The 14649-nt window shown below is 39.4% G+C and overlaps 2 protein-coding genes across 3 annotated transcripts; both read left to right on the forward strand.

Moving 5' to 3' along the window:
- The first annotated feature begins 281 nt into the window (after nt 1-281).
- LOC145911343 (adhesion G-protein coupled receptor G7-like) lies at nt 282-6115 on the forward strand. The gene is made up of 21 exons (XM_082998659.1): nt 282-858; nt 941-997; nt 1208-1288; nt 1363-1404; nt 1476-1520; nt 1643-1693; nt 1809-1937; nt 2035-2123; nt 2486-2647; nt 2820-2902; nt 2968-3086; nt 3355-3495; nt 3556-3743; nt 3801-3962; nt 4279-4394; nt 4464-4689; nt 4776-4909; nt 4978-5107; nt 5177-5336; nt 5394-5517; nt 5586-6115. Exons 3-21 carry the CDS (start codon nt 1210-1212, stop codon nt 5653-5655), a joined length of 2250 nt encoding a protein of 749 aa, XP_082854785.1. The 5' UTR covers nt 282-858; nt 941-997; nt 1208-1209; the 3' UTR covers nt 5656-6115.
- A 739-nt stretch (nt 6116-6854) lies between these two features.
- On the forward strand, nt 6855-12311 carry LOC145911204 (adhesion G-protein coupled receptor G7-like). Of its 2 annotated transcripts, none has more exons than XM_082998468.1 (18): nt 6855-6986; nt 7126-7206; nt 7261-7314; nt 7438-7473; nt 7956-8078; nt 8143-8231; nt 8321-8482; nt 8938-9020; nt 9086-9204; nt 9444-9581; nt 9645-9832; nt 9901-10059; nt 10552-10652; nt 10709-10934; nt 11116-11249; nt 11328-11457; nt 11520-11670; nt 11934-12311. In XM_082998468.1, the coding sequence occupies exons 1-18, from the start codon at nt 6968-6970 to the stop codon at nt 12014-12016; spliced, it is 2076 nt and encodes a 691-aa protein (XP_082854594.1). In that variant the 5' UTR covers nt 6855-6967; the 3' UTR covers nt 12017-12311. The 2 variants fall into 2 exon arrangements, with proteins under 2 accessions (XP_082854594.1, XP_082854595.1); XM_082998469.1 differs by having other exon boundaries at nt 11328-11454.
- The last annotated feature ends 2338 nt before the right edge of the window (nt 12312-14649 follow it).

Genomic DNA, 14649 nt, shown 5'->3' on the forward strand with positions numbered 1-14649 from the left:
TGTTAGGTGTTGTTGAAAGTCGGGTTGTAGCAAAATATTAAGGCGGATTTTGTGAAAAAATAAATGACAAGAATTTTAGTCGTTTGTGATTTTGTTTTAGCACACTTGGTGCTTACTATAAGTAGACTTATCACACTGCACACTGATAAAGGCGGGAACAGCAATTCTACACTTGGGATGGATTATAAATTCAACGCTTATAAAAAAAAACGTGTGTGGTGTGTATAAACATGGTCCATCACTTGGGCGATTAAAAGCAATTTGTTTGCCAAACTTCCACATTAGGTTCAGTAGGTTTCGTGTTTGCCTGTATTTTATTGCAGTTTGAAAATGAATTCTGAATTTCACGAACAAAAGTAGGGTCCATAAGGTCAACGTTTCATAGCAACGCAATATTTGTTAACTTTTTTGTTGCACTCTTCTCCCACGAGGGCGCTGCAAGCCGTTTGAAAATGCACGGCACTACAAACGTTTATTATAACTCATACGCTCTGTGGCCAGTTTAAAAGGAATGCCCTTGGTTACACAAAAATCGAACAAATCTATTGTTTGATTGAATGGGTGATTGTGTGGATACGGTCTGACGAAACTCTGCTAACTCAAATCCAAAAGAATGGGCAAAATTAAAAGCTTGATGGTTTTTGTTGTTGATACGAGCGGCGGGATTTATTGGTTAACGGCACAGAGCTGTGTGCTTAGACTGGGTACAGCGCAAAGCTTCGGCGCGCAAACAACGTGGCAAGTGGCACCTATCTCCCTACGTTTGTTTGCATTATGGTGTCACTTGGGAAAGAAAGTTAGCGAGCTACCTAGAACTTACCGTCCGATCACTGCAGTGAAAATTGTGGGTATAGAAAGGTATTCAATGTTTCAAATGAAAACAAAACTTTATTTACGCAGAGCAGTGTATTGATTACTATACACAGCCTTGACTTTTCAGGTTTTAATTGAATGTTGCATTGCTAGGTGAAGAAATTGATTCCACGTCTTTACTGCAGTAAGTATTTGTATTACTGCACTTGAGTTGTAGTTTTGACTTGACCCATTTAACAACAAACCGAACAAGGGTTGGTGAACATGTCAGCCAAACGTCGGGCGTTTGCATTTTAGCCAGTTTTCTATCAGTTCTGCACTAAAACCGAACTGTGCATTGCCAAATAAGTCACATACAATTTGCAGTAATCCGCTATTTTCTTTTTTTTTAAAGGAATGAGCAATTCCTTCCTGTTGACCTTCTTTGTTTACTTTGCTCTTGGTGGGATCGTGTGTGCTCAAACCGGGCCATCTTGTACGTAAAGTGAAACTTTTTTTAAAAATTAAAATTGCATTTTCGTCAAAAGCCTAATTTATTCATTTTGCTAGTTGAAGGATCGGGCAATGCCAGCATCCCACAAACAGATACAAGTAAGTTTGTGAACGGGTGATATCCGAGTGGTGGCTGATGCTGTATGTTGTAACTAATATTATTGTTTTAGCTTCATGGACGACCACAATGACTACAGGTTCTACACCCAGAGAAAGTATGTTTAAAAGCCAAGATATTTCCAAACCGTAACATGTCAAAAAACCTTGGGTTGTCGACTTTCGTTTGATTTTATGTCACCATTGCCGAAAAATTTATCTGCTTTTTCAATCTTTACAGCTACGGTGACAACGACAACTACTACATCTAATCCAACACCAATCGAAGAACGTATGCAGTTTTGTTTTTTGTTTGCTATTTGTGTGTTTTTGGCGCCACAGGCATGATACTTGTGGGGGAAGGTATGCTTGCTATTTGTGTGCATTTTAACTTTGCTGTTTCGCAGTGTTTTGCGAAGAAGTGACGACGGTGTATCCCAATAACGACACTGTGCAAATAAACGTGACTTTTCCCAGAACTCCAGCTGGCTTCACAATCTCTTCTATTGATACTTGTGGGGACGGAACGTCCAACAGTACGTTGAATGATTTAAAGCAAGCTGTTTTTATTCGACCAGTTCATGAAACCCCAGGTGGGCATGATCTTAATGAGCACCACTTAAACCGTTCCAGGTGGCAAACCTTACGGCACTCGTCAATGCTCAATCAATGGAGTGTGGCTGGATCCGCTATGGCTTTCATCGTGCAACACCAATCTCAACGTAAGAATTGTTTCCAACAGACAGCACCATTCCTTGGAAGACTTTGCGGTTTAAGACAACGTTAAATAAAATACGTTTTCTTACAAAACGAAAGTTTAGCTTATTGGTCAGTTTTACGGCTTTGAAGATACGCATATAGTCGAAATATGCGTAACCCCTGTGTTGAAGGTGAAGTCACGAAGTCTGGTCAATGCAAACAGACGCGTCTGCCCAACGACAAGCGCCAATGATCGCCCCACACTAAATACATCTGTTTTCCTATATTTAGATTGAAATTAAAATTGCTGCTCACAACAGTAGGATTCATAAATCCTGACTGCGTGAGTCACAGTTACATCAATAAACCGCCTTTGTTTGTCCAGGATTTGGCAAATACACCGATCGAAAACGAGGAACAGAGACAACAAGTGGCTACAGACGTGGTAACCTTAACTTCGGAACCAGAACTGCTATCACCGATGGACATTGCCAACTCAACGCAAGCTCTAACAGCTGTGACAAATACAAGTTCACTCACGCAAAACGTAAGCATGCCAATGGTTTGAAAATTGAAAAGGTTTAACATCATAAGCGTTGTGAAAAAACGGTCTGAACCGCTACTTTGCTTTAGGATTCTGCATCTTAAAGCTGGATTTTTTCAGCTGTACATATAATTTTGTGTTGCTGTGTTGTAACATGTTTAATATGTTGTTCAAGACGTCAGAACTCGTCGTTGCGGCTGTCGGCAACTTGCTGTCTGTGCCCTTGTCTGATCTTGAGGCCAGCGACTCGGCTCAACAGTAAGTCATTGTGTGTGCGTTTCCGGATAAAGTGAAAACATACATACTTGATGGTTTTCAAAAAGGCTTCTCGGAACTCTTGACGATGTAGTTGCAAAGTTAAACTTGTCGGACGGCGTGGAGGAATTTCAGACTGTATCCAGCACAGTGGGAGTCTCAGTGCTGGAAACGCGTAACATTACTGGTTTGTATGCCACAATTCGTATGACATTATGCGCATTTTAGGAGCTCCAATGTTTACCTACCTTGAACTAAACAGGCAGTGGTTGCCAGTCGCAGAAAAGTGAGTTTGCATAGAATTGTGCAATGAGAAGTATTTTCCATTTGAATGCGCTAAAAGGATCAAATTCTGCACTCACAAATAGCATTTTTTTAAAAGTTAGATATCCTCGGCTATCAACACCTTTGCTGGCAAAATTGTACAAAGTTGTTTCAAAGTAAAATTGTGATAGGGAGCATCAGCTTCGTGGCGTCTGCTGTGGCGAATCAGTCCGTCGGGTTTCGTTCCGATCAGTTCCTAACTTTGAATGGTACAAAGCCTGATCAAAGCTACGCGGCGTCAATTGTTGTTTCCCACGAGGCAGTTTCGAAAGGTAAATCGTTTGATGGTTCCATTTGTGCCCTGTGTTTATATTGCGACCACTTTCGAATAGGCAACAGGACTGGGTTTTTTGGGTTTCTCAATGACAATGTCTTTCGGGCGTCGGAATCTCAACAAACAAACGGTTTCCAATGTGCAGTATCCGACGACGCTCGCGTAAACTCCCCGATTGTCATATCCGCAACTGTACCCGGAGTTTCAATACAAGGCTTGCAAGACATGATAAACATAACCTTCCGGGCAAGTAACAGCTTCGTTGGTGTCATTCGTTTGCGGTAAACATAACGATATTTGTAGGATTTAAACATCACTGAAACGATAACTACCAACAACACATTTTGCTCATTTTGGAACGAAACGGAAAACTTTTGGTCCACTAAGGGATGCACGACTGTGCGCGCAGACAACAACACGGCGGAGTGCTTGTGTAACCACCTCACCAACTTTGCCACTTTGTTTGTAAGTATGTTGCAACATAGGGATTATACATATCGTATGTTGGTGGTGAAATTACCACAAACGTATACATATACGAACACGAGACTAAACAAACATTAATTTGACTCAATCGCAGTCTGTCTTGTGCTGGCTAAAATATTTCCTGCGCCCTAAACTCTTACTTTGCTGGAAATTGCCTAGAAATTTCATGACCACCGGTTCGACGGTGAGATTTTTCAAGACTATTCAACTTAATCTACGTTGGCAAAACACGTTTTGTTTCCTCATATGTGATACGAGTGGACTATAATACTCTTTGTACATATTTTTTTTGTAGACCAAAGAAGACTTGTCCGATGAAGTCAACGACGTTCTTAATATTATTACAGCTGTGGGAAGTTCTATATCCATAGCAGCGTGTCTCCTCACAATCGTCTGCATTGTATTTCTCTGGTAACAAAACTCCAATCTTTTGTAGATCCTGAATTTTGTTTTGCACTGACGCTAATCATTTGTATTCAGGCGTCGACGAAACCTTCCCACACAATTGCGCACTTTCGCCATGTTGGCGTTTTTGTCATTCGCGTTGCTTCTTTTGAACGCGTTTCTGATTGCCAGCTTGTTTGATGAGGTGCAAAACTCCCCAAAGGCTTGTGAAGCGATTGCCATTCTTCTACACTACTCTCTGCTCAGTGCACTGTGCTGGATGATGGTCGAGGCTATTTATTTGAACATCGCTGTTACACAAGTATACATAACTTATTTAAGTGTGTTCTGTAACGAACTCACCTTTACCTCACAAACCCAACCAAACACGGCTATGTTTATTTTTAGCCAATCTACTTCAAAATAAAGTTGCAGAGCAAGAGGGTTTACATATGTTCTTTCCTCTGGGGTTGGGTTGCTCCGGCAATCTTTGTGGGTGTTACAGCCGGTGTAAAAATTGAAATCTATACCTCGGAGCACATGTAAGTGATTTTTCTACGACCTTTAACGTGATTAAAGTTCACTTTTAGTGGTATTTGTTTATCTGCAGGTGCTGGATTGATAGCGAGTACCTTGTGTACGTGGTAATCGCCCCAACTGCCGTCATATTGTCCATTAACCTTCTGTCGTATATCAGTGTTATTGCGATCGCAGTTTTTAGAAAAAGGCCGGGAAGGGTTGTAAGTTTATGAGTGCGTTGGCATGACTAAAACAACACATTGTGCTTTATGTGCTCCTTTGTTGGTTAGAACATAGCAAATGCAAGGAAAAGGAATATAGTTCTGTCACTGTCTTTGTTTGTGATCTTTGGGCTTACTTGGATCATTGGCTTCGTAATGTTCGCAACGACGGAATCTGATTCTTTATTGCCGCTATATTGCGTTTTTACAATATGTAACTCCCTACAAGGTTGGTTTATTTGGTTGGATTTCAAACAATCGCATATTTTTATTTGCTTGCTTGAAGGTTTGCTCGTCTTCTTGCTGTTCATCGTTCGCAACCAAGCAATGAGAAATAGCTTGATTCGGGAAATCACTAAACTTTCTTCGGCGTCAGTTTTGACAACCCAAGCTGTGCAACCGAAATACAGGTGCGACTGTTAATCCATATCGTTGTAAAGAACACTAGAAATATTTGTAAAATTAATTGTATTTCCAGAAAACGAGGGTCTGTTGTAGTGAACAGGTACAGCAATTCCTCTGATAATGTACAACGCGCATCGCCGTAAATGTGGTTCAATACTTTTTTAATCATAAATCGATGCCATGTCATGCGGACACGATGTTTTGGAGATTTGCAGAGATGGAAGGAACATGAAAAAATGTTGCTTAAAACAATACAACTTATTTGATAATGATGATCCCTTGTCTTCGTACCTTCGTTGCTACGCAGCGCATTAGATGTTTCTGTAACGATGGCTTTACTCGTTGTGTAGAATATTCGTTATTTTAGATGATCATTAGAAACACTTAGAGCGTCATTACTTGCCAATTGTGACAAACGCACAAACAAATATTTTTGTTGGTAGCGCACTTTAATACTGTAAAGATTTGGTTTGCTACACATGCGTTGATCTAAAGTCTTAAAGTCACACAATAAAGCATACAATGTTTTTGATCGTTCGGAACAATACGAGTGTTTAAGAAAGCCCAATATTTTCACATTTTAATGTGCACCTTCCTGTGTTATCCACCAAAATACTGTTTACACTTTGCTGAAAAGTTTATAGCAAAACACGATGTCATAAAACATAAAAACATTTTCCTTCTTTTTCAAGTTGACAGAGCATGGAGCAAAACTATAGCAGACTTTCTTCCATCAGCCATGTTTCACAACATTTACAATAGGAGCAAACACTTCAATATGCTTATTTAAACATTACAGTGTCAATAGACGAGTGTAGTAATTTGCTTTGTTAGGATATTTTAGGATGTGTTTGGGATTGATTTGTACCCCGTTTGCATTTATTTTTTCAGTGATAAAATCAAACATAAACAGGAATATTGAAGAAACAAAACTGAAACTCATTACAGCAAATTTACCTAAAAAGCTTTTGGAAAAGATATGTTTTATCCTTTAAAAAGTTGAACATATATTCACAGTTTGGTTTGATATGCATTCGCGTTGCGGTTCTTACACCAGCACATGGAAAGTATTGTATTAAAAATGGTTATATAAACCATGTATGCACAGCTATGAACTGTATAAAGGGCCCTATCGCAAAATGAAAGTGAACGAAGAATAAATCAATTTTCTTTTCATATAACTGCCAAAATCGTTTTACAGCACATGTTTGAAACGTAATTGACAATAAACCTCAGACAGCCAACAGTCACGATCCAGGATTTCCCCAATTGAATTTAACAATAGCAATGTAAGCGCAATGTTGAAAGCTGGAAACCCACAAGCTAATATTAGTAGGGGTTTAGTCTAACCTGTTACCATAGTGCTACATCCATGACTTGGGGCGAAAGCTTCATGCAGTGACGTCTTATAACGAACTTGTCAGTTGTGAATATTGGGAACATTGTTCATAGGAAATGATTCAAGTTATTTCTAGTAAGTGTACAAAGACTGTGCTTTTGCCTAAGTTTGATTTACAACTTGTTGCCTCAAGAAAGAACTTGTGAAATTGTGTGGCTTAAGGTACTCCCAGTGTTTGTGTACGAAAGCGTTTGAGGTGGTATTTGTGTTTCAGATCGCCGCTATGTCTTTGTATCACTTGTCATCGTGTCCTTTTCACAAAGCGAAATTTCGTTCGCGCAAACCGGGGCCACTGGTAAGTGCGAGTCAATTCCAGCAGTACACCAATGATCATGGTTGTTTGTTGTAGGTGGGGCTCCAGTATACGGTTACAACAGGACATCTACACCAGCAGATCCAACAGGTATAAATTGATACAGGTTGAATGGTAGATTGATTTTAAGACGAGCATAAAACTTATTGTAGGTAACAAAGTAAAGCCTGAAATTAACATAAAAGCTCATATTTTTTTCTTTTAATGTTGCAGGTCCCCCTAATAACCCAACAACACCATCAATAGAAGGTTCTGTTTTCGTTTGCCTCGATTTTGTTCGGCGTAATTTCTTTGACAATCTGCTGTGGACTTGCGTTTGACTTACTTAAGGCCAAAGTTAAATCATGACACACGGGTTCACTGTTTAAGGCACGGGGCAGGCCCGAACAGAAAAAATGTTTTTTAATGCCTAAATTAAGCCCGAAATTGAACTTGCGACGCAACGGTTGCAAAGTTTAAGTTCGATTGTGTCAAGTAATAGTGATACAAAAAGGCTCTGTCTCTGTATATGGAATGAACTGAGTGATGTCAACACATGTGAGAAAAGTGCAAATGTGTCAGAATGTAAATTTGGGCCCGCACCCGCACCCATGCCCAAAAGCCCGGGATTACGACTGTGAGTCATGCTGATGTGAGAGCATTGTACACAGTTTTACCGTTTCACAGTTTCGCAGTCCCTTGCATTCCTGGTTTGCTGTATCTAAAATCGAAACACAACACTTGTTTTGCAGTGTTTTGCAGTGCGGTGACTGCAATATATCCTTTCGACACTGCTCGGAATGTAACTTTTCCCAGGACTGCAGCAGGGTTCTCAAATCCTACCATTAATACTTGCGGGGAGGCAACGGCCAATAGTGAGTAAATTACTTGGACGTATCGGGATTTAGTTTATGGAAATTACCTCTTGAAACTTTGCAGGTGGGAAACCTTTCGGCACTCGTCAATGCACAATTACTGGAAAATGGCTGGATCCACTTTGGCTTTCATCGTGCAACACCAACCTTGCTGTAAAGCCTTTATTATGACTATACTCTTAAACCTTTTAAAGATTATTAACAATGTAGCTGGCAAAAGCATTCTTGTGTTGTTGATAAAGGATTTGGCGAACACGCCAATCGAAACCGAAGAACAGCGACAACAAGTTGCTACAGATGTGGCGACTCTTACATCTGACCCAGAGGCACTTACACCCAATGACATCACCGCTTCATCCCTCGCGCTCGCAGCAGTCACTAACACGACATCTCTTACCAAGACCGTGAGTAAATAATACATATTGTGACATGGTTTGTGGTATAGTTACTGCTCACAGTTTTGCGTGAATGATGCAACACGCCCCCGATGGCTTGTGTAGTTAAAAGTAGTATGTGGTGACACTGAAAAAGTTAGAAACAATATAAAACCAATGTAAAACAGGATGCTTATTAATATGAACAGCATTGTGACCGTTTCATTGTACAATGTCTTTCGAGAATCGTGACTGAAACAATAATGGGCTGGGTAAACGTAAAGCAGCGTGCTTATTTTTCGATCTAAACTCATGTTATCCCTATAAGTACAGTAGTTGCATGCCAAACGTAAGCACATACTTTTCACAACCGACAAAAGAACGAACTCCTGCGAACCCCCTAGACGCTACCACTGAAAGTATCTCCTTTGCTCTTTACAAAGACAATGTGTTCGTTAGTTCAAATTACAATTTGCTTATTTTAGACTTCTGGACTGGTGGTGGTGGCAGTTGGTAATATACTCTTTGTACCCTTCTCCAATTTGAAAGCAAGCAATTCTTCGCAACAGTAGGTTGTTGCATAATTGAACTGCTTAAACGTTCAACGCTTTTTTTGTGTGTTTTTGTAACCAGACTTCTTGGCACAGTTGACGACGTAGTGACAAAACTAAATTTATCCGATGCAGCTGGAAAATTTGAAACAGTGTCCACGGCAGTAGCAGTATCCATATTAAACACAAGCAGCACTGCAGGTTGGTTGTATTTCCGATTTAAACACAAATTTATGAATTTCCGAGTTACATAAATTTTATTGCTTGACTATAACGAAAGTTATCCCACGCATATAAATATCATCAAATCCCATTTTAGCCTTTTACGACTGGTACAAAATTCCTTTGGGCAAATACGTATTAGCAAATATAGGAATGCAAGCCTTCCCAGCATATTTTTCTATACGTTTATATTTACCCACAATTCCACAAATTCACAGGTACGGTCTCTTTCGCGTTAGTTGCTGGAAGCAATAGTTCAAATGGTTTTCGTTCCGACCAATTTCGCACAGTAAATGGAGAAGTAATTCAAGATTATTCCGCGTCGATAGTAGTTCCTCAAGAGGCGGTTTCTAAAGGTAAACCGTAGCCTATTGTGTGAATGTGTTATGTAACTAATCACAAACAAATCAACGAAACAGGAACCAGAATAGGATTTTTCGGATTTCTAAATGACAATGTGTTTCGGGCGTCGCTGTCACAACAAAGTGGAAGTTCGACTTACCGGTTACCAAGTGGCGCGTTTGTGATTTCCCAAATTGTCATATCCGCTACTGTGCCTGGAACACCCATTGAAAACTTGCAGGACCGAGTAACAATAACATTTCAGGCAAGAACAAATTCATAATGTTTTAGGCAAGTTCAAGTTTTTGGAAAACTGACGTTTTTTATCCTTAGAATCTTAACGCGACGGAAATTACCACAAGTAACACATTTTGCTCGTTTTGGAACAATGCAGAGAGGTTTTGGTCCAAAAGAGGATGTCAAACAATATTCCCTGGCAACAACGCTGCGGAATGTTCGTGCGACCATCTCACTAACTTTGCCACTTTGTTTGTAAGTAACGGTTAGATCAATGTTCACACCAGTGGCAAATTTAGTTTCGGTTTGTGGAAAAGCACCCCAGGACACATATATGCAAACTTTACAACAATGCCTGTCGCAATCTGTTCCAATATTTACATAATACTACGACGTGAATCGCTCAGTGAAAAGAATGAATTCAGCAACAATGTATACCAAACGACTGTGTTTGCAGTAACAATACAAGCTACAGGCTTTATTATTGCGTGGATTTTTTTCAAATGCCAAAAGTGATTGCCAAAGTGATATCTTGCGTATACTTTTACACATACCAAAACATCGTTTTATAGGTTAAAAGGAGTAAACGTATGTTCCTAATTATTTGCAGCTCAGCGATTATTTTTAAATAAGGCCTCAACGTGTATTACAACTTGACAATATTTTTCACAAAATAAGTTTACGAAATTACCTTTCACACTTTTCCTGCCCATAGTAGAACCAGTCCCGATGAATCCTGCATTTCAGGCTGATCACAGGAGCCACGGTTTGAACATTGTTACTCTGGTGGGAGGTTCAATCTCCATTGGAGCGTGTCTTCTCACCATAATTTGCATTCTGTTTCTGGGGTAAAACAAACAACATTTAAAAAACTTTAACATTGCTGAAAGGATATTTTCAACAGGTGTCGAGAAAGACTTCCGACAAAGAGGAGGACTTTCGTTTTGTTGGCTTGTTTATCATTTTCGTTGTTGCTCCTTAACTCTTCCTTGCTGGTCAGTATGTTAGAAATAGTCAAAGATTCGAAAACAGCTTGCAAACTCACCGCCATTGGTACCCACTTCTCCTTGCTCAGCGCGCTCTGCTGGATGATGGTGGAAGCCGTTTACCTAAACATCGCTGTTACCCAAGTAAGTTTGAGTGTAAACAGGCATATTAGGTATACCCAGTCCACATTCCAGCTCCAAAAAATCTAAAAAAAACATTCTTGCATTTTTTTTGCACCCGCACACAAATTACATTACCGCTCTTTATTTCAAATTTTACTACTATTCTTCACTTAGTTATGCGTGATAAATATATGTTTCTCAGCCCATCTACTTCAAAACAAGGCTATGCGCCAAGAAAGTGATTATCTGCTCTGTTCTGTGGGGATGGGTGGTTCCTGCAATCGCTGTGGGCGTTACAGCCTATTTCAAGTTTGATCTGTACCTCGAAGAAGACCCGTGAGTTTTTGTTACGCTTATATTTATACTGAACTTGTTGCACGAAGCTTTACTACGCATGTTTTGCTTTATTTACAGTTGCTGGATAAAAAACGAACACACGATTTTTATGGTAATAATTCCATCTGCATTCATACTAGGAGTCAATCTATTGTCTTACGTCATTATCATTGCAGCTGTGGTTTTTAGAAAGACACATGGCCGAGTGGTAGGCTGTGGATTATGCGTTTATTATGAGATTTCTATGTTTGCAGTTTAATCTATTTTCAGAAATCAGTGAACGAGCGAAAAAGAAACGTTGCACTTTCCTTGACGTTGTTTGTAATATTTGGTCTGACTTGGTTGCTTGGCTTTTTGGTCTTCAAATTTACGGAAACAAACGTCGTTGCTTATGCTTTCGCGGTTCTGAACTCGCTACAGGGTAAGTATGCGTTAGAACAGGGTTTACAAAACTTTTTTAGGCGCCTACACAGACTCTTATTTGTGATTATTTTTTTCGAACCCGCAGTCTTATGTTACATTGAAGATAATAGAAAAAAATAACACAAAAATCTAGATTTGTGATCACAAAAGATCAGGAAATCAAGTGTGACATTTTTTGTCACGTTGTCATGGACCTCAGTTTGGGAAACCTTGCGTTAGAGAAACGAATAACAAAATGAAATTTGTCCTTTCTGTTTACAGGACTGTTCGTATTTTTGTTGCTGATTGTTCGCAACCAGGCGGTGAGAAGCAACTTGAAACGCGAAATCGCCAAACAATTTTGAGTTGGATTCGTTACATCGATTGCAAGTAACGACCAAAAGGCTGATGCAACAAATACACATACAACCACCCGAACACATCCCAATACCGTTTAAATATATTCAGGAAACATTAGACAAATGAACAAAGTGTCAAAGTCCCCTGTTGTATTGCCCACTTGAAAACTTACGTTGTGGGTAAGATTTTTTTCTAGTTTTTGTCCAAAAGTATTAGCCCGAATTTGGGACAAAGTTGCTTGCACCTTCTGTGGTCATTAATTTGTTTATTGGAGTCCGCATGATGACTTCTTAGTAAAATCAACACCAGAGGCGCAAGAGATGTGTAATCTTGTGTTACGGGTTGAAAATTTATCTCTTTGCACTGTGTGTCGTTTGCTTTACTCAGAGTAAACAAATACAGCTACTGATAATTTCTTTGAATGTGTTTGCGGAGATCTGAGCACCTCTAAAGCGCAGTCGTGACGATAAAATGTATCAAATTAGAAGAGTAAGTGCTACAGGATATATCGGAATTGTGGATTTTCATATTCAGTTTTAAACATATGCCATGGAGTACAGTTGTGACAGTTGTTGTATGCTAATGATATATTTATTGTCAGTGGGCAAATAGTGAATATATTGCGGACTTCTGACCAGGAAAAAGTTGTGATTTCAGAAACGTCCGTTTACCGACGGCTAAGTGTCAATATTTTCTATCAAATATGAAGGCTGTGATTTGGTGTAAGTAGGTTTGTTGGGTTAGTTGTTTCAAGGTTTGTTGCACTACCAAAAAAAAGCTGTACTGTGCATTTCAATATAATTCCAAATAAACTGTTATTATTAAAGTTAGCAAGAAAAATCCAAGGGTCACATTTCGGAAAAGCAGTGCCTAGTTAGCAAACACGAGATTTATGTATTCCAGGGTATTTTTGGACTACAACATTGTATTTTCGCTGCAAGTTGGCAGTTGCACAAAGTACAAGTAAGTAAATATTACATAACTTTTCTCGGCAAATGCAGGACTTTTTTTTGTTAGGTGCAGAACATGGATCAGCAGAACTTTACGAGAACAACACAAGCAAAATTGCAACCACAAACTATCATTTAGAAACAACCACAAGTGTTTCAAACAATGACGAAATTATCTACACAACAACCACCGAACCTCTTGACATAATTACCAATAGCATAAACGTTACGCCACCAACCAATTTCACAGATGACTTTTTTTCGAATGGTACCACAATCTCACCAACCACCAACACAACAATTCGATTAAGCTATTATAATACGACAGTTACGCCATCAACCAATGTAACGGACGCATTGGTTATAAATGGTACTACAATTTCACCAACCACCAACACAACAATTGGATTAAGCTATTATAATACGACAGTTACGCCATCAACCAATGTAACGGACGCATTGGTTATAAATGGTACTACAATCTCACCAACCACCAACACAACAATTGGATTAAGCTATTATAATACGACAGTTACGCCACCAACCAATGTAACGGACGCATTGCTTACAAATGGTACTACAATCTCACAAACCACCAACACAACAATTGGATTAAGCTATTATAATACGACAGTTACGCCATCAACCAATGTAACGGACGCATTGGTTATAAATGGTACTACAACCTCACCAACCACCAACACAACAATTGGATTAAGCTATAATAATACGACAGTTACGCCATCAACCAATATAACGGACGCATTGCTTACAAATGGTACTACAACCTCACCAACCACCAACACAACAATTGGATTAAGCTATAATAATACGACAGTTACGCCATCAACCAATGTAACGGACGCATTGCTTACAAATGGTACTACAATCTCACCAACCACCAACACAACAATTGGATTAAGCTATTATAATACGACAGTTACGCCATCAACCAATGTAACGGACGCATTGGTTATAAATGGTACTACAATTTCACCAACCACCAACACAACAATTGGATTAAGCTATTATAATACGACAGTTACGCCATCAACCAATGTAACGGACGCATTGGTTATAAATGGTACTACAATCTCACCAACCACCAACACAACAATTGGATTAAGCTATTATAATACGACAGTTACGCCACCAACCAATGTAACGGACGCATTGCTTACAAATGGTACTACAATCTCACCAACCACCAACACAACAATTGGATTAAGCTATTATAATACGACAGTTACGCCATCAACCAATGTAACGGACGCATTGGTTACAAATGGTACTACAATCTCACCAACCACCAACACAACAATTGGATTAAGCTATTATAATACGACAGTTACGCCATCAACCAATGTAACGGACGCATTGGTTATAAATGGTACTACAATCTCACCAACCACCAACACAACAATTGGATTAAGCTATTATAATACGACAGTTACGCCATCAACCAATGTAATGGACGCATTGGTTACAAATGGTACTACAATCTCACCAACCACCAACACAACAATTGGATTAAGCTATTACAATACGACAGTTACGCCATCAACCAATGTAACGGACGCATTGCTTACAAATGGTACTACAATCTCACCAACCACCAACACATCAATTGGATTAAGCTATTACAATACGACAGTTACGCCATCAACCAATGTAACGGACGCATTGGT

The sequence above is a fragment of the Ascidia mentula genome, chromosome 8 (genome assembly GCF_947561715.1).
Source record: "Ascidia mentula chromosome 8, kaAscMent1.1, whole genome shotgun sequence".
Lineage (NCBI taxonomy): Eukaryota > Metazoa > Chordata > Ascidiacea > Phlebobranchia > Ascidiidae > Ascidia > Ascidia mentula.